Source organism: Tinamus guttatus, unplaced genomic scaffold (assembly GCF_059628265.1).
Source record: "Tinamus guttatus ecotype Peru unplaced genomic scaffold, ASM5962826v1 Tinamus_guttatus_pri_ptg000702l, whole genome shotgun sequence".
Taxonomy (NCBI): Eukaryota; Metazoa; Chordata; class Aves; order Tinamiformes; family Tinamidae; genus Tinamus; species Tinamus guttatus.
Window position 1 is genome coordinate 623,337 of NW_028289236.1, and position 27,851 is coordinate 651,187.

General features: G+C 45.0%; 2 protein-coding genes and 1 non-coding gene across 3 annotated transcripts; 1 reads left to right on the top strand and 2 right to left on the bottom strand.

The window, feature by feature from the left end:
• Positions 1-107: 107 nt before the first annotated feature.
• On the bottom strand, positions 108-1,603 carry YBEY (ybeY metalloendoribonuclease). Its single transcript, XM_088536701.1, has 3 exons — positions 1,265-1,603; positions 1,056-1,124; positions 108-217 (listed from the first exon to the last, which is right to left on the bottom strand). The coding sequence occupies exons 1-3, from the start codon at positions 1,601-1,603 to the stop codon at positions 131-133; spliced, it is 495 nt and encodes a 164-aa protein (XP_088392827.1). The 3' UTR covers positions 108-130.
• A 197-nt stretch (positions 1,604-1,800) lies between these two features.
• On the top strand, positions 1,801-26,046 carry MCM3AP (minichromosome maintenance complex component 3 associated protein). Its single transcript, XM_088536708.1, has 28 exons — positions 1,801-2,513; positions 2,578-2,824; positions 3,524-3,602; positions 5,050-5,197; positions 7,231-7,424; positions 8,151-8,290; positions 8,779-8,976; positions 9,187-9,455; positions 10,149-10,311; positions 10,798-10,958; positions 12,167-12,411; positions 13,121-13,308; positions 14,271-14,371; positions 15,737-15,868; positions 16,442-16,555; positions 17,009-17,161; positions 17,596-17,793; positions 18,084-18,152; positions 19,181-19,315; positions 19,718-19,871; positions 20,080-20,338; positions 20,709-20,806; positions 21,555-21,945; positions 22,092-22,346; positions 23,509-23,638; positions 24,306-24,512; positions 25,210-25,357; positions 25,861-26,046. The coding sequence occupies exons 1-28, from the start codon at positions 1,801-1,803 to the stop codon at positions 26,017-26,019; spliced, it is 5,448 nt and encodes a 1,815-aa protein (XP_088392834.1). The 3' UTR covers positions 26,020-26,046.
• A 1,619-nt stretch (positions 26,047-27,665) lies between these two features.
• TRNAS-GCU (transfer RNA serine (anticodon GCU)) lies at positions 27,666-27,747 on the bottom strand. The gene has a single exon. It is a non-coding gene; the product is annotated as a tRNA-Ser (tRNA).
• Positions 27,748-27,851: the final 104 nt, after the last annotated feature.

Consider the following 27,851-nt stretch of genomic DNA (forward strand, 5'->3'; position numbering starts at 1 on the left):
CGCCACGTCCGGGGCGGCGCCAGCCCGGCCCCCGCAGCGAGAAGCGGCTGAGGAGAGGAGCGGAGCGGCTTTATCGCGCTCCCTCGCGATGGCGACGGCCCCCGCGCTCCTCCGCGTCCTGCCAGCTCCCTCAGAAGAGATCCGCAGTCAGGGGTCGGAAGTCGGTGCCGGTGGCTCGGCTCAGCTCCTCCAGGATCTCCTTCTCCTTCTGGTACATCTGCGGAAAGCAGCGGGCAGAGAGAAGGGCCGCTAAGTCATGGGCTAGCGAGTGCCATGCCCCCCTTCAGAGCCAAGGGCCTTGGGGACTGTCCTGCTGTTCCCCGCTTGCAGAAGAAACACTCCTAAAATTAGCCATTTGCAAAGCTGTTTCCAGCTGAACTGTGATTCAGTCATGTTCTCCCAGCCTGATTATTTAAAAATCACATGGGAGAGACCACATATTGCTCCGCTGCAAGGAAATTGGACACAAAACAAGAGCTTGCTCTTTGCTGCAAGCAATTTTCCTAGCCAGACTGTTCAATTAATCTGGCTTCCACAATTGCACTCTGTTTAAAAAGCATTTTTTGAGCTCTCCTAAAGGAAAAACATCAAATCTTGCACCAGAAGCATGTACTTAAAGTGCATGTAAAAACGTCAATACATCCCTAAAGAGCCATTTCTTTCTGGAAATGTTTTGTCTTGGCAACTTTGCATGGGTCTTTCGCCAGTTCCTGTGCAGCAGTTGCATGTCCTGAGCCTGCTAAAAGGGTCCCCGTGCAGCCCAGTGTTTGAACTCTGCAGAAGCTCATATGCACAAAAAAATAAATCTCTCAAGCGCCATTAACAACAGAATTGCGATTCTGTCATTTTGCTTGCAGGGACTTGATATTTGCATGACAATACAGATTAAATTAAATTGCCTAAAAGCTCTGCGGAGCCTTCCAAGGGGCTGCCAGGATGTGAGGGTTATCCCCCCATGGGAGAGGGCAGGAGAGGAAATCCTCCCGTTGCAGCAGGGCACGTTATCTGACAGGGCTGCCGCTGCAAACCCTCCCGGTTTGAGGCCGCCTCCGTACCTGCTGCCACTCCGCTCTTGTCTTGTGCTGGTAGCCAAGCAAATGACACAACCCATGGGCTGCAGTCGCCTGTCCAGGGGAACAACCAAAAAACATAACGCATCTTAAAATTACACAAATGACATTTTGTTGGCTATTTTTTTTTTTTTTTGCAAAAAGGGGCTATTTCTGCAGGCGGCCCCCAGCAAGGCGCAGCGCCGCGCGCTCACCACCAGCGCGCCGTGGAAGTCCTCGCCGGCGGCGCGGCACTGCTCGCCGATGTACTCCACGCCCAGGAAGATGTCGCCCAGGTTGTACTCGTCGCGGCGGCGCGGCCGCGGCAGCTCGCCCGCCGCCACCTCGTGGAAGGGGAAGGAGAGCACGTCGGTGGGCTCGTCGCGCCGCCGGTAGGCCGCGTTCAGCCGCCGCATCGTGCCGTTGCCCGCGCAGACGAGCGCCACGTCGAAGCGCGCGGCGCCCAGCGCGGCGCGCAGGACGGCCACGGCGCGGCGGAGCGGGGCGCGCCGCAGCGGAACGGCCCGCTGCGCGTTGCGGATCAGCAGGCTCATGGCGCCGCGCCGGCCACCGGCCACCGGCACCGCCCCGCGCCCGTCCCATGCGCCGTCCCCGTCCCGCCCCGGGCCCGCCCCGTGCACCGCCCCGTGCACCGCCCCGTGCACCGTCCCCGTCCCGCCCCGGGCCCCGCTCCCGCCTCCACCGAGGGCGCCTGCGCCGCGGCGTCCCGCCGAGCAGAAGAGCCGCGGCCATGAGCGGCGGGGGCCCCTTCCGCGGGCCGCCCGCGGGGGGCTTCGCGCCGCCGCCGCGCTTCGGGCAGGGCGGCGCCTTCGCCGCCGGGGTCCCCGCTTTCGGGTCGCCGCCCTACGGGCTGGGCCAGGCCCCGGCCCCGGCGGGGAACGCGGACTTCAGCTTCAAGCCGCCCACCACCCTGGGCGCCTTCCCGGGGCTGGCGGAGGCGGCGGGCGGCAGGGCCTTTGCGCCGCCCGAGTTCCGCTTCAAGGCGCCGGAGAGCGGCAGCGCCGCCGCCGCCTTCAAGCCGCTGCCGAGCGCCGACGGAGACAAGGGCCCGGCCGCCGCCTTCACCTTTTCGGTGCCCGTCGGCTTCGCGGCCGAGGCGGCCCCCGAGGCGGCGGCGTCGAGCGGGGGGCCCTTCTCGTTGCCGCGTCCCAGCGCCGCGGCGGGGCGCGGGGAGGAGGCGGCGGAGGCGGCGCCCAAGGGGCTGAAGCGGAAGGAGGAGTGGGAGCGCGAGCGGGAGCGCTCCCCGCGGCGGGCGGCGGCGGGGGGCGGCCGGGCGGCGCCGCCGGAGAAGCGCGCGGTGCTGCTGAGCCGGCCGCGCGGCGGCGCCCTGTTCGGCCGCACGCTGCAGGACGTGCTGCGCAGCCAGGGCCGCGCGCGCGACGCCCGCGACGAGGCGCCCGCCGAGGAGCTGCCGCCGCCGCCCGAGCCCCGCGAGCCGCCCCGCGAAGGTGGGTGCCCGCGGGGGGCTCCGCGGCGCGGGCGGGCCGCGCCCCTCGGCCCGCTCCTCACCCGCGCCTCTCACCCCCATTCCAGACGCGGCCGCGACGCCGCCGCGGCGCCCGCGGAGCGGCCAGGGCGCCGAGGGGCTCGGAGGGCTCTCGCCCGGCGAGCTCACCGCCATCCAGTGCAAGAACGTGCCCGACAGCCTCAACGAGCGCAGCGTGCTGGAGGAGCACTTCGGGCAGTTCGTCAAGGTCCGGCGCGTCATGACGCGGCGCAACAAGAAGATGGCCATCCTCCACTTCTTCGATCATGTGAGTGTCACGTAATCCAAAGAAATGGGTATAAATCCACACGTGTAGGGTGCCCACACGCTTTCGCTGCCACAAGAACTGTGCCTGTATCTGACAACACTTTTCTATCTGAAAGTCAGCACAGATGAGCACAGCTTAAATTATAGGCAAGGTTAGAGAGGTGCTGGGCAGATAGGGCCGTATTTTGAACATCACAACTGCCTGCAATGTTGCCAAACTTCAGCTGTGGTTTTTCCACCAACTTGAACACCAAGCAGATCTTTACAGTTACCTCCAGAGACCGATCAAGACTACTGTCATGTGGCCCTTAGACCTAAGGGTGCACTCTTGCTCAAAATCTCTGCTGTCTCTCAAAGCTTAGATGTTCTGTTGTAGTTTTTGCAAGACCATCTGCTCCTTGCAAGTAGTGACCTCAGGTCAGCACTGAGGTGCGCTGAGAAGCGAGTTCTGCTCCTGTTTTCTGGTTAAAAATAAGCTTTTGGTCACCCCTGTTGTAAGCTTGAAAGAGATGTTGCGAAAGGAGCAGTTTTGGTGGAAACCTGCCCAATCCTGCAGACTGTATGTAGGTTTTAAGGAAGAGGTTGGAAAGCAGTGCTGAGGATTTTGCAGAAATGGGTAACTGCGTGTCCCTAGCAAAGACCCGTGTTACACAGTGTTGTGATACCCTTGGCTTTCATACTGTGCTCTGTTTTCTTTTAGGACTCTGCTGCTCTTGCCAGAAAGAAGGCAAAAGAATTGCACAAGGACATTGTAACATTTTGGCAAAAGAAGAAGACAAGTAAGTCTATTTGCACGTATAATAATTGGGTGATACTTGAGAGAAATGGCATCACCTTCTGTACTTGTTTTGCCTGCTGAGGACCAAACAAAAATATCTCCAGAGGAGGAACGTGCAGGAATATTATGAAATTCAAAAGTTTGGCATTTTTTAACTTGTATTAGCAGAATTTTTGGGGTGTGCAGAGTTCCTGAGAGTGCTAAAAGTTAGTTATCATTTCTGAGATGGAGTTTGGAGCTTTTTGAGCGTTCATGGTGCGTATGCTGTGTGTGCTGTCTTGCCCTTTTCCGGTAACTGTTTGGCAATTTGTCGCCCAACCACTGAGCAGAGTAAAGTCCTTACTCGTTCTCTCTAGTCGGGCTTCATCTTTACTGTCCTCTTGTGTGGGGGAAATTTTAAGTGGGAAGGTTATAAATTGTGTTTGAGAAGTCCACTGTTTCTACTCTTGAATTCCTATGGAGTAAAACAGTTTACCCTGAGCCAAAATGCTGTTTCTGACACTTTAAACCATTTCAAAGAGTTGAAGACTCCTGAAAGGGCAGTGTAGGTTTAAAAGGTGCTGTAGGAACCATTCCTGTAACCCCATAGGAAGAATAACATAATGATAGTCATCTCTATGCTCCTTCTAGAAGCAGGATGATCTTCTGGGATGTTTGAAAATCTGTTTTTGTATGCCCAGTTATTTGCTTCAGAATAAGGGCTAGGGTGTAGGCTTCCAGGTTTTAGGAAAGTTTCCTGAGAATTGAATTACTGAATATTCTGGAGTGAGTTTCCTCAGCTGTTGAAGTTGCTCCTCTGTGTATAAGCAGTTATATATCATTTGAACCAAGGAGAGAGCAATGTACCTGCCTGTCTTACAGAAAATTCAGTGTAGAAATGGGGAATCTGGGTTCTAGTCCCTGCTTGGAGTTGGGATGAGATGTGAACGCAGGCTGTTCATGCCCAAAGCCATACTTGAACTATAAAGTGCTGCCTTTTGTTTTGTGCGTGCTGCTTGCATACCTCTAGAGGTTTTTAGCCTGGGGATACTCTTCAGCTGTTGGTAAATGCAAGGTTTGCTGCAGCTCTGACCAGTCAGAAATTTGCCTTCATTGAAAATGAATAGCTGCAGAATTGTCTTCCTGAAGGCAAACACCTGGAAGCAATACCTACAAGGCTGCCTGTTATTCTTTCTGGTTATACTGTACCTTTAAGGTCAATGAAAACTTGAATATGAATATTTTAAAACAGCTAGTTTGAAGACTTAAAAGTCTTCAAATCAACCTCAAGCTAACTTCTAGTGTAAGTTGTTTTATAAGCTTTATATAAACAAAACAGTAACTTGTAGATTTATTCGGTAATAATATTTTTAAACCTGCTGCCTCCCTTCCCTCACCCTCAGGAGGAAAAAAAGAGTTGATTGAATAACTTGATGTCTAGTATGACTTTGTTCTACATATCACTTCAGGCCCTGCAAAAAGAGAGTATTCATCTAAGGAGAAGAAAGGAGGGGAAGAGGAAGGAAGGCAAAGCAATGAAGAACAAAGCTATCAGCATTCCCCTCTTCGGAAGCCTTTAATAAGGTCATCTGCCAGCAATGTCCTACCTGGTAAAAGGTATGTGTGCTCCTCAAGGAATCCCAACTGTTGGGAAATGGGGTGGGTAGGAGGAAATGGTAATCAATTTACTTTATATTAGTGTCCAGTGCTGTTCTTATTAAGCAGGAGTTCTTCATTTGTCTCCTCTGGCACACTCATTCTCAACATGGGGCTTTTTGGCTATGCTATAAGGTCACAAGTTTTGCATTTTGTTAGGTGTTTTTTCCCTCACTGTTCATGAAGATGCTTTACTTCCAAGTTTGTTCTTATTATTTTGGATGTTATGTGGGCATATTTTTAACAAGACCTGAGGAAACAGGGTAAAACAGTGCATGGTCAAGACCCAACACTACTTAGCATGGCTTTGTAAAAAAAAAAAAAAAAAAAAAAAAAAAAACACATGGCTTAATTACATCTGTTCCTGAAGAGAATAATTTCTCTGTGGACAAATACGGTCCTGTGGAATGAGAATTCCCTTCTGAGGATAGCTGGTGAGCTTGACATCTTGCCCCATTTTACATAACTGGCTTGTGTATATGAGTCCTTCTGTTTCATGTGGCTGGCTTGGCTTTTTCTGTTGCTGGTGATCCTCAGTGGAGTGTGTAGCTTGGCCCTAAGACCTTGCACCTGTGGTATGGAGTCAGACTAGAAATTTTCCTTGAAAGTGGATGTTGGCAGATGCTCAGGGTAGGTGGATAATAAAGTGCAAATGCAGATTAATTCCTTTTTGCAAATGTACTTCTGGCTGCCAAAGATTCAGGGACATCTTAGGCTGGAATGGTCTTGTGCCCTGCTGGCATTACCAGTGAATCTTCCTGTCTGTGTGTCTCCTACTTTGGAATTAGTTTGTACTCCTGTGGTGTGCTGTAGCACTACCTTTGCTGCTTCACTTAAACTGTGTAGAGGAAACATGCTTCCATCTATTTTAAACTGGCAGATTTAATTGCTTAGCTTTTAGTTTTGTATTCAGTGTGAGTAGGCTTTACAGTAGCACTCTGATATTTGTGATCCCCATGTGATTGCCATGTCTTGTTCAATCCCCACCCCCCTGTTAAAGAACAGGTCTGGTATTAGAAGTTTTTCTCCTTTACTGTGAATGGATTATCTGCATCTGTGTTCCTTTAGATTTTCTGCTGTGGTTTTGTTTTGCTTTGAGCTGAGTGTCTTCTAGTCTAACCAATTATCTGGAAGCTTCTTATCCTTGAAGCAGCTGAAAATGATTTTTCTGTTTTACACCTTAATCAGACTGAACTTCAAAATCTTTTCACCTGGCCTTTTTGTTGTGGCTTTATGGTTATCTGATCTTTTCTGTCCATCCTCATTTTGGTTTGTTTTACAATGTTTATTGTAATTTACTTGGTACTTTTTCCCTAAAAAAAAGGTTGATTTGAGCTTTCTATTGCTGCTGGTTCAGAACTTCAGTTGCATTTGAGCAAGGTCTTTTTCATGGCTGGGACGTTAGGCTAGCATTGCTTTTTCAGTTGAGTTCTCTGATCAGATGTGGAACTCGTCACTCATTATCGCTCATGGTATGTAAAATCGGTATGCGCCTCCTTCCTTGCCTGCTTAAGAATGCCTCTCTTGAGATTCAGCATCATTATTGTTTTTTTGGGTCTCTATCATATCACAAAAGTGATATTATCACATGTTGGTTGGAAGTGTTCCTTGGGAAATTATCTTGTGCTTTTATCAAGTGAAAGCTAGTAAAGCTGTAAACATGTGTTGCTGGAATAATTCATGCTTGACCTGTCTTGACCCGTCTTTCAAAATACAGATTTTGCCATGTGCATGGGATCCATTTGATATTCATTGTCCTATAATTGTAAAATTAGAAGAATTGTGAATTAATTGCTATGCTTCTTTATTTTCTTTAAATTGAGGAAAAGAGTGTGTGTGGGGGGGGGAAAAACCAAACCTTTAGCTCACTCCAGCTTTGGTGTATGTATATATGCCTCATTTACTCAGTATGTTGTCGTGTGTCATGTACTAAACAGTGCCTTTAAAGCCAGGGCTGTAGTATGTGATTATTGATGACAATGTCTTGTTTTCAGTTCTCCAGCCAAGAAGTCTGGTCTCCGTAAGTCGCTACAGTTTGAAACAGATTATGATTCCAGTTCTGAAGGGCAGAGCTCGGAAAGCTTGGGAGCTTCCATGTCATCCCTGAGTAACCTGGTAGGATTAGTGGCCGAGACATCAGAGGAAAGATACCGCCTTTTGGACCAAAGGGATAAAATCATGCGACAAGGTAGTGTTTGCACAAGTTGATATGAGTGTAACATCAGTTTCTCTGCTGGGAAAAAGAAATGTTTAGTGCAGTCAAATAAATGTGTGCACTGCCACATGTGCCTGACCTGTAATTACAGGGTCTTGGTTTCCTTGACCCTAGGATGCCACATAGATAATTCCACAGTCCTGGGTTTTAAGCCCTTTCCTTTTTGTTGTCACCTCTTCAAAGCTGAACCTGAATCTTGTTAAAATGCTGTTTTTAATCAGCTGATTGTTTGGTCACTTGACATGGAGTTATAAAATAACGACTGGTAAACTAGGATGCAAAATGACAGGTATTTTAGAGACTTTCACCTCTCTAGCAGAGTTGTTGCTATTGAGGAGTACATCAGGAAAATCTTCCCCCAGGGCATGGTGGGGACAGGTAAGGGGGGGGACACTCCATCCATGAAGGTTTGCAACCTTGATTAATAGCCATGGCTGCCCTGATGTGGTGTTGGGGCTAACCTGCTCCAAAGGGAAGGCTGGATGGGAGCTTCTAGAGATGCCTTTCCATCATCTCCTATGTTAGTGATTGTCCTGCCAGTGTGCTTGTCTATCCATTGAGGCATGTATGTGGCTTCAGCTGAGGCACATTGTATGGGTAAGGCTGTGTGGGTGCACTAGAATTTTAGCTGGTAGTGAAAGCAAAAATCAGCAGTGCTTGGTGTTAGGATATTTGTTCATTTGTAACGTTTCTTCTTAGCTCGAGTCAAGAGGACGGATTTAGGCAAAGCGAAAACAGTCGTGGGCACCTGCCCGGACATGTGTCCCGAAAAGGAGCGCTACATGAGGGAGACAAGAAACCAGCTCAGTATCTTTGAAGTGCTTCTAGGATCTGACAAGGTATGAGCCTTCTGCACGCAGGGATTTGCTGCTCCCAGCACATCTGCTCACTTATTGCTTACATAAAGCTGTCAGTGTTGCTTAGCTGATTGCAGGGTTGATTCTGAGACCCTTACAGACCAAATTCTGTAGAGCATTTCAGTAATCCTACTGTCTTTCAGATCTACATTGTAAAACAAGAATGCTAGTGAATTACTGTTTCACTGTGGCAATTAGGTGCCTTTTTTTAGCTGTATAAGCCTGACTAGAACAATAGTTGGGGGCAGTAGTACACAAATGCAGGTCATCTGGCTGTCTCAAATTCATCTTGTACATGATTCTGTTATGAAAGAAAATATTGTCTATAAGAGCATAATTGGCTAGTGTAAACAGTAGAGAATCTCCTTTCAGCAGTGTGTTCCATATTAATCTAAAGACATGGATATGACAAACCCCTTTTTATTGCTGAAAACATTTTTAATAGTCTTTTTTTTTCCTGCCTCTCGCAGGTAGATCATGCAGCAGCAATTAAGGAATATAGCAGATCTTCAGCAGATCAGGAGGAGCCTTTGCCCCACGAATTGAGACCCTCTGAGGTGTTAAGCATGACCATGGACTATTTAGTGACGAATATTATGGACCAAGGAGAAGGGAACTATCGAGAATGGTATGACTTTGTGTGGAACAGAACCCGTGGCATAAGAAAGGTGAGTAGTAGTGGATGTGGAGATAGTAGGTAATAGAATGCAGGTTCCCATGTGATGCTGTGAAGTGAAGCAAGTGTAGTAGTAATTTCAGCATTCAAGTTGAAGCTTGACTCGGTCAAAATAAGAATTTTCTAAAGGTGGTGTTAGATTACTCTGATCTTCAAGCCTACTCAAAAATACATATAATGCTTTGTGTATCCTTGTAATTAGGATATAACGCAACAACATCTCTGCAGCCCACTGACAGTCTCTCTGATTGAGAAGTGCACTCGTTTTCACATCCACTGTGCTCATCATTTGTGTGAAGAGCCCATGTCCTCCTTTGATGCCAAAATTAACAACGAGAATATGACTAAATGCCTGCAGAGCTTGAAGGAAATGTATCAGGACCTGGCTAACAAGGGCATTTATTGCAAGAGCGAAGCAGAGTTCAGAGGTTATAGTGTTCTGCTGAATCTCAACAAGGGTGATATTCTCAGGTGAGAAGAGTGGGTATTTCTTTTTATTCTTTTGCTTTTGGGGAATAATGAGATTACGATTTGTCTGGTTAATAGAAGCGAAGGCTTTAGTTGCAAGTTGCAAAATTATTTGCAAAAGTTAAGAAATGGAGTACTGTAACAATGCTGCTTTTTTTAATAGTTCATTTTCTGACATTCCTGACAGTGTGAGTTTGCAAAAAGGGAAAGACGGAAGGGGAAGCTTAAGTTAGTATTCAGGTGTTATAAAATTATTTCTCCCAATACCACATTTTCATTACTTTCTCCTTTAAGAAGTGGAATATGGAATAAATTTCAAACTGCAGCTGTGTTTTTTATGGTGTAGGCGGTGAAGGAAGGAACTTTTTAAATTAAGTTTTTGTATTAAAATGGGAACATCAAGTTGGGAAACTATTTTGATTTGCTTTCAACTTCTTAACAATAAATTTGAATGTACCTTAATATTAGTATGGTGATGATGTGGATTATGTTGACTACATTAGCTGTTTGAAGAGTAGATTTTGGCAGTCATAGTGTTCGCCTGCAGTCTTGCTTAACATTTAGTTTTGATCATATAACCTGAAAGTTGCAAGTTTCTCTTAAAACTTCTCTTTTTAATTCTGTCTTGTTATACGTGGCTCTCCAGTTTTTTATTGTTGATATTGAAGCAAAAAGTTTCTGTTTTTGTCTCTGCAGAGAAGTGCAGCAGTTTCATCCTGAGGTTAGAAACTCCCCTGAAGTTAGATTTGCGGTTCAAGTTTTTGCTGCCTTAAACAGCAACAACTTTGTGAGGTTTTTCAAGTTAGTGCAAGCAGCTTCCTATCTGAATGCGTGTATCTTGCACTGTTATTTCAACCAGGTGAGAAAAAGGCAGGCGGATATTTTCTAATGGGTTAACTTGAAAAAGTCTGGGACTTGTGGAAGAAAATTTTGTTTTAGAAAGCAGAAAAGTCAATATATAGTAACTTGATCTCTTAAAATAATTGGGTGCTTACCTCTTCAGATGCATTTAAAAATTACTCAGAGAACTCTTACCATTTTTTGAAATGAATTATTAATTTGAGGTACTAGAAACCCTTGTAAGCTTTACGCGTGCCCAAAATTGCAAAAGGATGTGTTTGAAATGAGCAGCGTGAAAAAGTGGAAATTAAAAAGCAAGCAGCACAAAACTTGGAAAGGAATTTAAATATGAAGCTGTTTGCATGGAGAGTCCAAGTGTGGCATTTTTTTATTTACAAAATATTGCTTTTTCATGGCTACAATACCTTTATAGTTATTGGGGGTTTGAAGAACTGTGGTATCTTTAGCCTAGCAGTCACCTGGCTTTCTTTTGTCTTTTCCCCAGATTCGTACAGATGCTCTTAAATCTCTCAATATTGCTTACACTGTAAGCACTCAAAGATCTACAGTGTTTCCCTTGGGTCACCTGGAACGCATGCTCCTGTTCAAAGACTGGGAGGAGGCATCTGACTTCATAAGTTATTATGGCCTGAGTGTTTCTGATAGGTAAGTGGTAAAGAACTTCTGTCTGAGGATGTCCAGTGGGATTAGATTAATGTTAGGCTAAGTGGTAACGTGGAGAGGCCCTCACTGAACTTCACAATCAAGAAAGACAACAACAAGTAAAGTTTAGAGACTGAATTTAATACAAGCAAAATACTGAGCGGTAGGCACGGAGCTCAGTGTTTCTATTTTTATTGCTGTACTTATGAGTATGTCCTTGATTTCACCTCTTTCTCTGAAGAAATGGAATTTGCATCCCTGTAGCTACTGTGTCTTTCCACGCAGCTTATTTTTTTGCACCATGAGTATTTACAAGGCTTGTTAGGTGCTTGGGGTTTCAGGGATAAAGAATTCCTACAGGTGTCCTGAAAATAGGTGAAAAGCAGGTGCACTCCCCCAGCTGAAGGATAGCAACTCGAGCATAGTCTCTGCTGGACTCCAGGATTTTTTTCCCAAGAAAGGCACATTGTTGATAGCGCAGGTAGAAGTCTTTATCTTGTTCAGCTACAGTGAACTGTAGTTCTATAGGAAACTAGGATACATTTCTCATGAAGCTGATGTGTTATTGTGATGCAGATAGGGTGCGGTGAAGTTCCGTGGTATAAAAGGATGAGATTTTTAGGAGCCAGAGGAGTGCAAGAAAAGGAAAAGCAAAAGTTGAGTGGGAGAAGTGTAAAAGACTTCAGTGCAGGATTAGGAAGATGTTAGAGGCTAACAGTTGGCAGGCAAGAGTACACAGTATGTGGAAATACATAATTTATGTATTTTCAGATAGACATTTACATGTATGATAGTGTGATACATACAGAATTGCAATTCTGTGTGTATGACTGGGGTGACTGGGGAAGACTGAAAAATTGAGCCTGTCAGTGGTGCATTTCCTGTTACTACTCAGTTTGGAAAGGGCAAATGAGTAAGACCACAGGTGCCTGGATTGGAATAGGGTTGCAGCTTTCAAAATCATTGCTGTCGCTAGTGCTGGCATCTTTCTTCATCACATTTTTTTCTGTTCTGGTAGAATAGCAGTTAGGACAGGGTTCAGCCCTTTCCTTTTTTGGTTTATGCTGAGGATTTAGACCCAGGCTCTAGGGAGCAGTTCTGAAAATCCTCTGTCTTCACTTAAGTTCTGAAAAGCTGTTCAGCTGAAAATGGATAGGCTGCAGAAGCCTTGAATATGTACCTTTTTTAAAAAAATATTTGTATTTCCCCAGCGATTATGTGGAGCTGAATCGCTCAGCTTTCTCAGTGCCTGATGGATTACCCAAACCTCAGAGGTCCCTGTTTATCAGTCAGAAACTGAATGTGTCAGTTGGGCAAGTTGTGAACGGAGGGCCGTTACCTTCAGCGCCTCACCACGTGCCTGTGAGTAGCTTCAATGGACAGAACAAATACACTGGTGGCAATACTGCTGTGGATCAACCTGGCAACAGCCAAAAATCCAGTGTGGATGCTGCAGGTAAGAGCAAATGGGCATTTAAAACACAATTTAGGAACATACTGCTGGATCACTTTGAATAGCTTCGTTTTACAAATTAGAGATTGCTCTTGGCTCATGTCAATTGAAATTTCATCCAAATTTGGGAGTAATAAAATGAAAACATGCTTTTAATAAAACTGTAAGCTGTAAAAGCTAACAAACTTCCAGATTTAAAAAAACATATTTATTAATACAGAAAATATACTTATGGAAATAAGCTCTAAATCTTATCAGCATAGCTGAAATAATTAACTGCTTTGAGATATCCAACCTGCCTTTTCAGTTCACAGGTTTTGTATACTGCTTGTTCTTGCTCTGCTAAGCAGGTTGCCTTCAAACTAGCTGGACTATTCCTTTCAACCAGGATCAGAAAGTACAAGTATTTTGCTTTTACTCTGAGCACTGTGCATGTTAGGTGCTAAGCTTACTTCTTTTGGAGCAATTATGGACTCTCAAGGAATACAGTAATTGTATAATAATTTAATTGGTCTGTGTAATATATTTTCACTTCAGGGCAGCATGTTTCTGTTACTGACTTTTCTGATAAATGTTAGCAGATTATAAAGCTGTTGAGTCTAAGAAGCAACAGTGATTTAGCTTCCGCTAATTGACTGAATTGATTATTTTTATTTATTTATTTTTCTCTACTCCCTTAATGGCTTGATGCCTTTCCCCATCCCTTCCCCAGAGGGAAGAATGGAGAGCAAAGCTGTGGATTTGGATGTCACAGCAGTAAGAGTCCAGCCCCCAGCTCAACTGCCTTCGCTCTTACCTCGTCCTCTGGTGCCACTGCTGCCTCCTGCCCAGGCCATTTCCCAGGCTGTGGAACAACCTGAACATCTCCCCTCAAAGCCTCAGCCAGTTTGCACAGACAGGGTAAGGGAAATTTAAAAAAACAAAACAACAACAACAACAACAACAAAAAAGCCCACTCGAGTATTTGGTAAAGATTTAGGAAGTATTCCAAGATCTGTAGATTGTCTCCAATCAGAACCAGAAGATGCTCCCTACTCTGATCTTATGGTTAGAATAGTTGTTTCTTCGAGTGTAGACAGGAAACTCCTGTCTAGTTTCAGCTGAAGATGCTACTGCTTGTTTTAGATAAACAAAGTTCTGTCTGTTAGCAACTGTTTGAGAAACTTAAAGAGAAAACCACTGGTACAGTAGAAAGTTACATTGACTTAGCAGGTAAACTTTATTTTAGTGAATACTGGTCCATTCCCTAATATTTTGACATTTATTTCAAAACATGACAAAGCGTCTTGTGTATTAAAGATTGTTAATGTTGGGTCTTTAAAGTGTACCTTATATTCCTAGGCTGTTTTCTGCCTGCCAAGATGTTTTTTTTGCTAATTCCAGAGTTGTATTGAAATGCCTTATTGCTCTGTAAAGCTTAAGAGCCTTTATGCTCTGCCTAAATGTGGCTACATTTCAACAAAAACTAAATCCGATCTTTTAGGATTAAATTAGCTGGTACGTGAGAGAAATGACAACTGTAGAAGGAACTGAAATACAAAAATAGGAATTGCTCTCAAAATTTGCTTAATACTTTGTAGTTTGGCTTGTCTGTGTTTAATACACACACAGACAAGTGTTTTCTTACTGTTAGCATTTCTTGCTGCTTTTCTTACTGTAGGCATTACATGTCTCTGAATACTAAGATTCACACTTTTGCACTTAAATTAGCTTAGTTTGCAAGTAAAAGTACCGTTGTAGTAGCCAACTAGAATGGGTTAACAATGTTGGAAGAATTTACTCCTTCACAGTTCCTGTGTGACAGTGCAAGCTGTCCTGAGCGAGCATCCCATTTGCTTCAGCTGCTTCCTCCCCTGTCGTAGGACATTGCTGAGGTGGCAGATGGGCTCGTGCACGATGTCATCAAGGAGGAGTGCAGAGAAGTCGGCCGAGCAGGGGTGGCTTACATGGCTGCAGCAAGCTGGTAAAGAACATTTGATGCTGGTGCTTCTGGGGTCTGTTGTCCTAAGAGTTCTGGGTTGCCCTAGCAGCATTGCATACAAAAATTAAAATGCAAGGCAGGGTTTGTAGCAAAGAGACTAATACAGTGGGGGAGGAAAAGACCTTCCTTCAGATGTCCCTAGACTTTCTGGTTTATGTTGATTTGATGATGTGCCCCTCTAAACCCTACCTGGCATGACTCTAATATCACTGCTGCTACAAATGTGTTGTGGGTGGAAAGCTGCCCAAATGGGAATAAGAGGAGTAGGTCCAGATCTGGCTTATCCTTTACTTCAAATAAGGCATCTTCAGAGGAATTCAGACTTGCACATAGGGCTTTTAGGGAGAATCTGATCCAGCCTCCCACTCAGCAGGCCTGTTGTCAGCCCTGGTCTTCTCTAGCCAAATCACTTGCAACCTTGGCTTTAAGCACCAGCGTTTTGACAGTGACTTGCAGCTGGTGTTTCCTGGTGGTACGTGGGATTACCTTTCCACACCTTGTGGAGGCTGTGCTCTAAATGCAAGGGTTGGAGCTGGAGTTTTCTATGTGGTCATCTACTTGGGGAGGGGAAAAAAATTAAAAAGCATAGCAAACTGACTAACAAATCCTGAAGAGGACTGACTGAGACACTTATAGTATCCTAAGCAAAGGAAGCCCCAGAGGGGTCTGTTACGCTGTGGACAAGTGTGAACCTGGGTGAGCTCATGCTTCATAAATAATTCTGTGTGCATTGGATCTTACTGACAACTGCGCCCAGGTGTCTGCCCTTTTCCAGAGTGGGATGTGCAGCTGCAGTCTGGCTGTAAAACACTCCATCCAGCATCCCCTCAATAACAGCATGGGTAAAAAGTTTGCTGGTTACTTATATACACATGTATACATTATTCTTTCTAGGCTGCTCAGTCCAGCAGGTGCAGTTAGATCCCTTTGATCCCTGATCCAGCAGGATCATAGGCACTTGGAGAAGTGACTTTTTGTAGGAAGATGGATTTTGGTGTTTTTAAGATGTCTAGAGACTTGCCATGCAAATTTGAACTCTTCTGGGCTGTACTAAACTTGAAAGCCATTGGTCTGTGAATGCCTTAAATGATCTTCTAAGCATTGGTTTCTCATGTTCATTGTGCCCTGTCAAGTATTGAGATTATCAGCGACTAGTTGAACCACTGAACCTGAGTTGGCTCACTGGTCCATCCTATAAGAAACTGTCATATTCATAGATAAAAACAGATTTAGAGGACCAAAAATCATGCTGTCATTCTAACCCAAGCTTGACGTAGAGTGTCTAGTCTCTACGGCTCTGAATGGAGACTTGCAGGCTTTGAAAAGAGACTTGCTGTTTTTGTGCAGCGTGTCAGAGGCCATCGTGGAGGAGCTTCTGGCCGATGTGTCGAGGGAGATCCTCGGGCAGGTGGTGGGGAACGTGCTCAGCGCAGAGAGGGAGCGACTTAAGGAGGAGAGGCGCAGAGTGGAGGAGGAGAGGTGAGTTGCTGGTGTCTCGCTGCTGGGTCGTGTTATCTCCCGGGCAGCATAAAAACAGCAGGCACAAACCTGAGTCAGCGGATGTGTGCTCAGACCCTGTGCCTTTCTCATGGGTTGAAATCTCTTAATTTTTCTCACCTCAAGCTGCCCTGGGACCAGAGAGAAGAGGGATTGTCCTTTTTGCCCGCTCAGATGATGTACTGGTTACTTTTGCGGGTAACCTCACAGAGGCGCTGCAAAAATGGTGTGAATATTTGAGGAACTTCAATTCTCCCAAAGCTTCCAGGGAGGGACCTGTGTTCTAACCTTGACGTGCAGGAACTTTCCTTAGGAGTGAGCTAAACATGTTCTAGTTTGATGTAAGGAAGAAATAACTCCATCGCTAGCTGTATGATTGAAAGACTTGGTTGCATTCAAAGCTGAATCTGATTATTTTTAGGGGACAGCCAGTGGGAGCTTAATTTTAGGTGAATGAACTGTTGGTCTAACACTATACCTAACATTTTGTTACTAAATGGAAATGGAATGGAATGGTAATTGCTCCTTTTGTGAACTTGGTCTCTGTATTTCTAGGCAAAAGAAGGAAAGAGAACAACTAATAAAACAGTTGAGTCAGTTGGTGTGTATGGAGTTGATGGAAGAAGTAATGAAGGAGAGTGTTCGAGAGGTATCAGACAATGAATTAAAGTGAGTACTGCATATTGTGCACTCTTTACTGTTTACTATGCTTTCCTGAGGGTAAGAATTTGTCAGGAAGAGGTGGGCCTTGTTAGACCTTAGAGCTCATCTTCCACAGTTAAATCCTTTAAAGAGAACAAAAATGTACATGGCTGCACTGCATGTTGTCAGCGTGCAGTTGTGGTGTTGGGCAGAAGTGATCCTCCAGGGTGAAAGTAAGATGCCTCTGCTTGGAACAAGGCTGCCCTGTGTGCTTTTTTCCTCCAACTCTCTTGCACCCTGGATGTGGACTTTCCTTGCATTGCACCTGTTCCTTTGGAACAGCTACAGATTAAAAAGGAGAGGCATTGAAAATTCTTCCTTTTTGCTAGCTGTGTTGATAGACTCTTGCACCACCATCAGTTGCTTTAGCACTTGCCTTCACCTCGCTTAAGCTTTTGGCTTGTGTCTTTTTTAAACTAGATGTGCCTTGGAAAGAGACCGTAAAGCGCGTATTGCGCGGTGCTCGGAAGAAGTCTGCGCCCAAGTCCTGGAGCAATTTCTGGAAGATGAGATATTCCAGATTGCTAAGGAAACTTTGCAGGAGCTCCAGTGTTTCTGCAAATATTTGCAAAGGTGAGTTGCCATCCTGTGGTGTAATTCTGTTTCTTGGGAGTGTTGGCAAGTGGTGTTAATGGTTTTAATAAACCTGCTTGTGCTCGAGACTGCTGTTGCTGACTAGTTGGCTCTACCACGTAGACTTAGTCTTGCGCTGCCAATATATGAAGGAGAAGGGCATACTTCATTACAGCCATTTAACAAATTTGGGAAGAGACTTTAGCTTAATTCTATCTAGAAACTTGTAATTTCTCTGAGTGTCATCTGAGAAGTGAATTTGTAGTTCTGTGCGTGGCTGTAGCTTGAGCCCCTATCTACCACATACACTGCTGCTTTTGGTTGTTTCTGTGGGGTATTCTGGAGAGCCTGGCCCTGTATTAAGATCAAAAAAATAAGAACTGGTTTGGGTGGAAGAAGTTACTAAGACACAATTTGTCCCTTCCCTCCTGAAGGTGGAGGGAGGCAGTGGCAGCTCGAACGAAGCTGAAACGTCAGATGAGGGCATTTCCTGCTGCGCCTGTTTGCACGGATCCAAGGAATAAACTCAAAGCGCTGTCCCCCAGCGCCGAGTGGCCCATAGCTATGGACAACTTGATCAAGGGTATGGTAAACCTGGGACATGGAGGAAAGCTGGGAATATCTTGCACAAGGTAAGCATGCTTCCAGTGACAGAAGCTGGAAATATATGGTTTTTTTGGAAGGGATGTTGCAAAGTAGTTCTCTTCTGACAGTCTTAGTTAATGGTTTTGCAGAAGTTTTCTTAAATACCCTCAAAAAGACACTTTTTGTATACAATTCCATTTTAAAAAAATCAGAAGAAACAAGAACTTTTTTCCTTTCTCCTATTAAAAGCAACTTTCCAAAGTTTTTGCAGTGACTTCTAATGGCTTTGTATAAAATAACAGATTTCTTTTGCCATTTACAACCAACTTCTTTCTAGATTAAACTGGCTGAGAAACAAGACAGTGCATGAAATAAAAGTTCAGCACTTCTACCAGCAATTGTTAAGGTATGTTGGAGTCGATCTTTTCTATTTGCTTCTTAAAGCAAATTGTAAGAAAAATACCAAAGGCCTTGAAAAAGTCAGTGTGGAGTGGGAAATGAAGTGGCCATTTGCTCTTTTGCTTCTGGGAGTACTTAACAGCTTAAAAAAAAAAAAAGTAAATCCTTGGAGATGTTAGGACATCCCACTGCTGTAGGTATTTTAAGGATGTGTTGGGTTTTGTGTGTTTTGGTGTGTATGGCAGAAAAACAAGCCTGGTTTGTGGCATGAAGGGTTTGATTAGTGGTTTTAACATCCCTAATGCCTTCTGTCTTGTCACGCACTCTTATGTATTTACTGGAGCCAAAGTAGCTGATTGGTGTACATGTATCCCCAATCCCCAAAATAAAGCTCATGTTACAGATTCAGCAGCTAATGCTTGAAAGCATCTGTTCATGGTGAAATAGGTAGATGGCAGAGCTAATTTTTTAGTTCTAATTTTGAATCTGTTGAGCAATTAGTAGTAGTTTAGTTTGTTCAAGGCAAGGAAAACCTTCCCCTTGAAGGGATGCAACCCTGAAATGGGTTTACAAGCCTTGGCTGTTAGCTGGGAAGTCTTAATTTGATGTTGGGGGTGCCCCTGTCCTGAGGAGGTGGCTAAACTGGAGAGGCCCAATCCCAGCTGTGCTTCTGTGATTCTCTAAGTGTTTCCAGTAATAGTGGGTACCTTGTTTTTTATGACTATCCCCTACCAGACCTTCCCATAATCAAAGGTGGTCCTGGGTGCGCTCTGTGGTTGTGGAAAGTGATGTGAACTGATGTTTTATTCGATGGAGTAGCTCAAAAGCGTGTGCGTGGTCAGTAAGTGAGGCTGGCAGATGTTCGTGGTTAAAGCTGCTACATTATCTCTTAATCAGCACACTGCTTTGGAGAGAAAATGCATAAACTTTCTCAAGCTGAGTGATCAGTAGCTGCTTTTGGAGCTTAGATAATGGCAAAATAGTGAAATTCAAGATGCTACTGCAGTCTTTCTTACCTGCTTCTGTCATCTTAAGTGATTTAGCTTGGACTCCCCTGGATCTCACCTCATTGATTACTGAACATGTTCCAGTTCAACATGAACAGTTTTTTTGGAAGGTGCTGCTGGTTTTGCCAAATGATGAGGAATATGCAGAGGATGATCCCAGCAGGTTAGTGGGAGAGTTGATTAATGTGCTCCTTTCTCAAGTGTAGCAGTGCAATAGAAGACGACTAGTAGTGTCCATGACCCATTTTCTGCCTGCCATATCAAATTTCCTTTCCCTGCTCCCTTGTTCCCCTCCAAAGCAGTTGTAAGGATGTAACTGAAACTTGTTGCAAAGATCTCTGTCTTCTGCTGTCGTTGTTCTTTGAAATGCTTTTGCTCATATCAAACCCAAAGAAAACATTGAAATAGTGATATAAATAATTCCAGACCACTTGATAAATACTTAGCAAAATGTAAGCAGTCTGAAGATTGGGAATATGATAGGTTGTGGAATGTTACAGGTGTTAATGCCAAAACCCTAAAAACTGTATTTAAAAAATAAATCCTTCTTGTTTCCTTTTATTAGGATACTGGTGGATTGGTTGAAAGCTAAATTTATGGGAGACAAAAGTTGTAAGAAAAACACTTTACATACAGAAGGCAGAATTCAAACCTTGACAATATTTAGTTCTCGTGGTGTGGAAGGGAGCAGAACCATCAATGTCAGTGTGTGCATAAAGGTGAGTGTGAGCAATCTTTCTGCATGTGGCAGGCAGTAAAAGGGTAGGCTGTGTCTGCCAGGGGTGCTGTTTGGAGGCTTTTCACATCCTGTACTGTTGGGTGGAGGTGGTGACGCTGGGAGGGGTGAGGTTGTTGAAAAGGTTATTTAAAAAAATGCTATGTTTTACTTCAGCTGCATTACTGTTGTTGTGCTGCTTGGCTGTATAGGTGGTACATGGTGCCCTTTCTGACATGGAGCTTGATAAAGCTGAAAGGCAAAAAGACTTGCTGGGAACCAGTGGTCTTATCCTTCTTTTACCCCCTCGAGTTCGGAGTGAAGATGTGGCAGAAGATGATGTCTATTGGCTTTCAGCTTTGCTTCAGTTGAAACAGCTGCTTCAAGCCAAACCCTTCCAACCAATAGTTCCCCTGGTGATTCTAGTTCCTAGTCATGAAGAGGATGCCACAGAGAAAGAAGTAGAAGAAGGTATGTAATTCCTTCTGTGCCTTGGAATAACATGAATGTTATTCATATCTCAAAGTAATACTCCTGAGACTAGTGCAATCTCTCAAGTATAGAAAACTTACAGTTCAGAGGGAAGTGTATGAGCCTTGAAAGCGCTGATAGAATCCAGGGGCTTTAAAGAGATGAACTTTTCCTAGGCTTCCAAGATTCCTTTGCACACCATGTCTCATCATGGTAGTCTGGAGGGAAGGATGAAGGAGATCTGGTGCTGTGAATCTATGATGAGATTAGGTCTGAGTGAGAGGTGCCCATTTCTTTATTTTTTTTGTTTGTGGCTGAGGAGAGATGAAACTTTCAGTTATTGCTTTATTTATTTATTTTTCCTTTGAAGGTTTAATGCTGCAGGACTTGATTTCAGCTCAGCTTATTTCAGACTATACTGTGGTTGAGCTTCCAGGTTCTATTAATGACTTAAAAGGCACCAAAAGGGTAAGAAAAGCAATTAAAAAAGTGAAGAGATGCTTGATTAGTTTATCATTAATCTCTGAATTGCTAATGTCTTATAAGGAATGACTACTATATTCTCATTTTTTGTTAAAGTTTATATATTTGCTCTGTTTGCCATAGCTTTTGGTCAGAGCTTTTTTTTTTAACACCTGCCTGAACTTGCTGGAGTTGGGTACTCTTTCAGTAGTGATTCCAAACTCAGTTAGAACAGTTCTCACTTGCTGTTGCAGTTTTCCATTATTTGTGACCTCTTTTAACTGTCTAGAGATCAACAGCACTTGCTTTATAAAAGCTACTTCTCAAATACTGAAAATTGCACTGAGACTCAAATAATTGGGTTGCATAAATCCATTCCTGTCTGTGTTCACTAACAGCAATACAAGTGCTGGTAACAGAAGAGGGTGGAAGCCTTTGTACCCTTAAGTTCCCATCTCCAAGAAGTAAAGGACCTTTTGTAGCTGTTTGATTGCTATGGGTTTGCCCGTTGTTATCTTGTCCTCAGTGGAGGGTAATGAAGGGAGGGTTGCCTAAATCGTGTGTCATAAAGTACAGATGTTTGTTTATACTGAAGCCATCTGGCATGACAATTCAGAATGGTGCTGGGTGATTTGTTGCTTTATTTTGTTGTGCAGCATTCTGCTTGTTCTGTCAAGTGGGGCTACATGATTCGATCCTTGCAGTCTTCATTGCTTGGAGCAAAGGCTTCAAGTAGTTGTGTTTTGTGTTGCAGCTCTCTGCAGCTGTAGGCTGGCTGGTGTCCCAGTGTCCGGACTCCCTCAGGCTCTGCAGCCAGACCCTTCAGGAGTACGTGGAGGATGGGATTGATGGTGAATTTGGCAAGCGCTTCTATCATGACCGGCGGGAGAGGCGCTTGGCAGGTCTGCCCTCGCAGGAGCCCGGCGTCATTATAGAGCTGTACAACAGCGTGCTGCAGTTCCTCTCAGAAGTGGCATCCTCAGAGCATCTCTGTGACTTGTCTTGGCCTGTTACTGAGTTTTCAGAGCTTGGGGGAAACAAGCTGTTGCCCCACCTGCAGTGGAACATGCCTGATCACCTGGCCTGGCTGAAGAAAGCTGTGCTTTCCTTCCAGATCCCCTACCTAGATCTGCCTCCACTGGGTGGTACGTACTTAACATCTCAGTATCCGCTTGGCAGCCTGACATTCTCAAATTTGGCTGTGCTGCCTTCAACTTCCTGTGTGTAAAGCTGGTAGTCTGGTGCTCTAATGCATTCTTGCAAATTATTTTCATGTGTCTTTTTCCTGCAGCTCCTTGGCGTCCTGTTTGCCACATGGTTTTCCAGTATGTGTCTCAGATTGCTAGTTCTCCTCATACTCAACCACTGATTCAGTCTCAAGTGGAGAATCTGCTGAGCAGAACTTTCCAGAAGTGGAAAAGCAGGACCCCTGGGAGCTCTGGTGGTGGACCTTCTGTAGATGAGATCCCTTGGGATGATATCTTGGTGCTCTGCATCGACCATAAACTGAGAGACTGGAAACCACCCAAACTGCCTGTTACACCAGGTATCATGTGAACTTCTATAGCATAGATGATCTCATGCTTAACTCCATTTAATAACTTGGCATAGGTGCCTTTACATATGGTAGTAAGCAATGTATATATAGTGTAGCAAAGTTTTGGTCTTGATCTTCACATTGTAGAATGGCACTTATTGCTTATTGCCTGCTTATTGCCTGTCAAGGCATATGCTTTTTGCCAGTTATGCATTCTATATGCTTTCTATACATTAAAGCACTCTAATTTTTTTACATCTGACTATTTCTCCACATAAAGAATCTTTGAGCCCTTGTATCCCAGTGGAGAGGGTATATAGATTCAACCAAAGGCTAAGAATTGGCCCCCAAAAGCCCCATCTGTTCAGGTCAGCTGATGTGGTAGACATGCTGGAGGAGGAGATTTAGCTTACTTAGTAAGTAGTTAAGCAAAACCAGAACTAATTCCTTAAGCTTTTAGTCATTCACTTGCCATAAGTGCCTGAAATAGCATGCTGAGAATATGTTCAGAAAATGAGTTGTATGTATTTAAGCAGTGCATCTTTGAAGCTAGGACTCAAGTCTTTGTTTCTACCAAAAAAGTACAAGATAAAAGAAGCATAAGTAAAGCAGACTTGGAAGGAATTAACATGTTCCCATTGCTTTCATCTGGCAAGGTGCAGAGACATTAGCAGACAGAACAAGCTCTAAAGGATTCCTGATTGAAGTTTGTGTCTCTGACCCTTTGCGGTGACTGACGCTACTTGTTCTGTGACTTAAAACAGTTACCTTAATGTTTAATTCAATAAACTGAGGAGTTTATTGCACTGAGTTCTTCTGTGGCTTAATGAGGTTTGTGCCTGAAACCCTGCCTACTTGCAATTTCAAGTGTGCTTTCCTTTGTGTCCTGTGTAGCTTAATTATAGGGAGATTCATTTAATAAAATAACTGCCTAGTTGGCTGTACACTAGAAAGCTAAAATGAAAATAAAGCAACACTTTACAATCTTTGGAGTAACCCGGTATTTGAGGATTAAATCAACTCGAAGGCCCATTTTCACATGTGCAGTACAACTTAAAGCTACTTGAAAGTGAGCACAATTTTCAGTGGCTTTTTAAATGCGGAGTTTTTCTTCCGAAGGGGAAGACCTGCCCTGATATTAAATGTGGGGTCTGGTTTGCTGCTTTTACAGAAGCTGTAAATGGAGATGGCCAGATCCGTGTGTACTTCTTCAAGGAGCATTTGAAAAACTTCACTCTTCCTTTTTCTTGGGAGCAAGCGAGACTGCGCACCCAGAAGGAGATCCAGCAGGGCCATGGCAGGTGAGCTGACCGCTGGCATTTCCTGGGTGAATAATGTTCATCCATCAGCTATTGCCCCAGAAACACTTGATGAGGATTGAAGAGGTCGCTTAGGAGCTCTGTGATGAGTGCTCAGTGTCTTCACAGCAGGAATTTCTCTTGTAACATGCCCGTGTCAGTCTCCTTGAAGTGAGATACAAGGGTATCTGCAGAAACCAGAGTAAATTTGGCTTCTGCAAGATTACTCAGCTCTTAGATGGACTTACCTGGAATGTACTCAAGTCTTAAAACTTGTAAAATTTGGCTGCCAGAGAGGGTGAACACAATTATGGTTTGAATAGGTTTGAAACAGCACATGTTAAGTACACAGAAAGAAAAGCGGGGAGTGGGCAAAGCATGGAGGGATAAATCATGAGCACATCCTTGAGTTGATAGTGCTTCCTTCCTTGCATTTAGTTTAACTTGCAGCCTGGACCTGTTAGATGAGTGGTCAAAGCTATCTGCAGGCTTTGTCTTTTGGAACCTAAGTGCTTTTGGTCTCCTGGGACAATTGTAAATGGTCTTAATGAAAGATGCTCTCTTAGGTACTTTTTTACTCCTTGCTTTTTCTAAACTTCTAGCTTCTGAGTGAAAATCAACCCACACTCATACTAGTTCCTGCTTGGCTTTTTGTTTTTATTTTCCTCAGGTTAAGGGTGAAGCCTGCCATCTCTTTTAAGAAACCCCATAGTGTTTGCCTTGCACCATCTCAATATGTTGCTGGTGTGAATGTACTGTCAGGTCAGGAAAGGAGTGTTTCCAGTGCAGCTGAACTCACAGACACAGCCTCAGAGCTGGATCTTCTCCCAGAGCGTCTGTTGACTCAACTGGAACTGGAGAAAAAAGAGAGCAGAAGGTAAGTTACAAGAGCAGCATCTAAGACCCTTTCCTTACAGCCCTTGGCAGAGAGTTGCAAATAGTGTAACTTGTAAGAACTGAAGTCCAACAGTGGACTTCAGGAAGTTTTGAAAACAGCTTGTTCCAGCATCTGCCCTGGAGTGTTTAAGTTCAGTTCCCTGCTAGCTCCTATGTGCATTGTGGGAACTGTCCAGGATGGTAGAAATACCAGAAGCTTTGAGGAGTGGAGTGATTGGAATCTGTCTATGGGTAATAAAGCCACCAATAAAAAGCAGTAATGTATGGTGTTCAGTGGTCTTTAAAGATGACATGGAAGCATACAGGTGCTCACATGCTGTGTCTTGAAATGCCACAGATGTCTAAAGTCTACTTTGAGAAGGCGGTCTCTATCTTGCAACTTCTGCACCCGTAGAAAAGGGGATGAAGCCAAGGAATTAATTATTTTGAGGCTGGCTAAAGAGTGTGTGGTGTGTTTTCTGCTTTCGTGAGTTGGTTATCTTGCATGATGTTCTGTATCACAGCCTTTTACAATGGGTTTTGCCAATAGGAGTGGGGACATGTTGAGTGTTGGAAACCACTGTGAGCATTGGATTCTTCTTGCAGGCACCTCTGAGGTTCCAGCTCCCACTTAACCAGCTGGTAACGAGAACAAAGCTGGGTCATGGTTTGACTGGTAGTTTGGGTCTTCCTTCCAGGTTTGAAGAACAGTTGCATAAACACCTAGCTGAAGACATGGAGCCGCTTGGTGACTTCGTGGGTCTTCCTCTTTACCTTCCTCAGTCTCTGGTCTCCATGCCACCTGTCACGTATCCATTGAAGAGTCCCATGTCATCTGCCCAAGAGGTGAGGAGGTGGTACGGAGAAGCTGCTTCCACAAGGCCTTCAGAGCTATAGCTATTAAGCTATAAAATGCAGCAGACTTAATAGCTGAAGTCTATAGCTATTAAGTCAGTGGGAATTAGCATGGGTGTGCAGTGTCAGCCTGTGGGAATGCAGAATTCACAGGTAATGCTTCGATAATAACTTCCTGTCAAGGAGGGAGGTGCTTCTTGCAGATCTGAAATACAGGTTTCTCACAAGTGTTACTGCTTTCTGCTTAAGACAGTGTGAAGAGCATTGATTGTGGTGTTGCACTCTAACTCCAATCTCCTCTGTGGGTCGTCGTCTTTCAGATGAAGACTGGGGCCAGGGCAGAATATGCTATCTTTGCTGTCCCTCCTTTGTGGGAGGTCGGGTGATGCCTGTGGCTGTTGTAAAAAGTGAGGGGGTAGTCTCTGAGCTCACCTGTCTGTTGGTACTGGATAACGCTTCTCTGTCAGTCTCATCTCCCTTTTCTTCCTGGCCAGGCTGGGAGCCAGGTGGGACGTGAGCTGTTGGCGGCGGAGCGAAGCCCGGCGCTGTCAGACAGACTGAAACACTTGGAGAGGCTGCTCAAAGCCAACAAGGAGGCCGAAGCTGCTGCTGAGCTCCACCTCTCGGCTCTGGTGGACATGGTGGATATTTGAGCAGGGCTGAGATGTGTGTGCAGACCACACACATCTTCATAAAGCTTCATTGCTTCATAAAGAAATTCAGGGCCAGGCGCTTCACCTGCCAAAGCACTGAGGTTTGTTAAATAAAAGCAGCTGTCCTTGCAGAAGAACACAGAGCAGACATGGGTCCCAGGCTGTTCTTGTGTGCTTGCCTTACAACAGCGAAGGTGTCTTGGCTTAGCGTGCCCCTTCAGCTCAAAACTAGAGTTTGGCTGGCCTAGGGTTTCTGCTTTTTAACCTGTCTGATTTTACAGGCATGGAGATGAGTTGGATCCTGTTTTTTGGGAAGCTTGTAGTTGACCTTCTGGTGATTTTTTTTTTTTTTTTTCTTAACCAGCTCATTAGCTGATGACCAGCTGTGTGAGACAATGAATTGGTTGCCCAATGAACTATCTACCTTGTGTCCTAGCTCGTGGCTCTTGAGCAGGATGTAGATGCAGAGTCAAGGCCTCCCCTATACCCCTTGCATCTAGTTTTTGTGTGTGGTGTTCTCCCCCTGCTGCAACACTGTTAAACCCCCAGGTGTGTGTGCACGGAGCCAACATTGGGCCTAGACTTGAATTTCGCTTGAAATACCATTAGGAGAATACTACTGGTAGTCTCTCTCCATGGTCATAGTCCTGGGGATGCTGTCCCAACTCTGTGCTTGCTGGATGCAGAAGTTACCTTCCTGCAGTACCTTGGTTTTCAGTTGTTTTGCTGCTCGAGAATATTTTTATTTTGTCATTCTCAAGTAATTACAATATATCACTGTGTTATAATTATTAATGATCCATGCAAAACAAGATATGTTCTTCTTGGTCCAAGTTTTATTTGTTGAATATTTACGGCATTAGTCACAAATCAGCTGCAAAGCTACTCATGCTGAAAAGCAGGATGTTTTCTTCAGTCCTTAGTAAAACACATGCAGGAATGATGGAAGATGATTGTCTCTTTTTTCATGTGAGTCCCCTTCCCAAAAAAGTTTTTAATACTACTTGTATTCTCTAATATTAAGCTACTCTGGCTATTCTATTTTTAAGTTGAAATAAGAAGTGAAGAAATCGCTCTCTGAGACTGTTCTGTTAGCAAAGTTTGGAGATGATGGGTTGAGTTGTGCTAGATGATGTGTTTTAGTAACAAGTAAAACTGCTCTGCTTTACCCTAGTGCTTTTGTTGACCTACTGCTACTTCCACTATCCCCTCCCATAAACCCAAAAGCTTTTTAGGATGTTTCATGTGACCTGCATCAACCTCCTCTAACCAGCTGCTTCTGGGGCAGCAGTGGTCAGCCGTGGGTTGGGTGCCTTTTCTGCTTCTATAGGGAAGGTCAAGGACACCTTCCCTGGCCCCAGCTTCCTTCCCAAGGGCTTACTAACCTCACCACCGCTGGGGCCTAGGGCGTGCCTGCAGATTCTATGGAGAGGGGGTTATCCCCATAATGCTTTCATTTCAGCACCCTCCAGCCCCTCTAGGCCCCTCAAGCTTTAGGGCAGAGGTCTCCTGGCCCCTGCGGCCAGTGCTGCAAGGGACAAGCCTGGGCCTGGTGCTGCACTACCCCTTCAGGGGCTCCAGCGTGGGGGTGATGTCCCAGCTACCTCCCACCCTGCAGTGCACCCCTCCTCTAGCAAAAAGCACTGCGACGAGGGTGGGATTCGAACCCACGCGTGCAGAGCACAATGGATTAGCAGTCCATCGCCTTAACCACTCGGCCACCTCGTCTGCCGGCTGCCCTTTGCACCGCCCGCCCCCCTCCACGCGCGACGCCGCTGCCCGCGCGGCGACGCCCCCTGCCCGGCTCCCTCCCGCCCGAGGGGGCCGCGGCC

Excerpts from the sequence above, each read along its gene's own strand:
- YBEY (XM_088536701.1), bottom strand. The coding sequence starts at position 1,603 with ATGAGCCTGCTGATCCGCAACGCGCAGCGGGCCGTTCCGCTGCGGCGC. Across the intron at positions 1,125-1,264 it reads ACTTCCACGGCGCGCTGGTG|GCGACTGCAGCCCATGGGTT; the intron begins GTGAGCGCGCGG and ends TCCCCTGGACAG. Across the intron at positions 218-1,055 it reads CAAGAGCGGAGTGGCAGCAG|ATGTACCAGAAGGAGAAGGA; the intron begins GTACGGAGGCGG and ends TGCTTTCCGCAG.
- MCM3AP (XM_088536708.1), top strand. The coding sequence starts at position 1,801 with ATGAGCGGCGGGGGCCCCTTCCGCGGGCCGCCCGCGGGGGGCTTCGCG. Across the intron at positions 15,869-16,441 it reads CGCAGAGTGGAGGAGGAGAG|GCAAAAGAAGGAAAGAGAAC; the intron begins GTGAGTTGCTGG and ends CTGTATTTCTAG. Across the intron at positions 20,807-21,554 it reads ACTTAAAAGGCACCAAAAGG|CTCTCTGCAGCTGTAGGCTG; the intron begins GTAAGAAAAGCA and ends TTTGTGTTGCAG.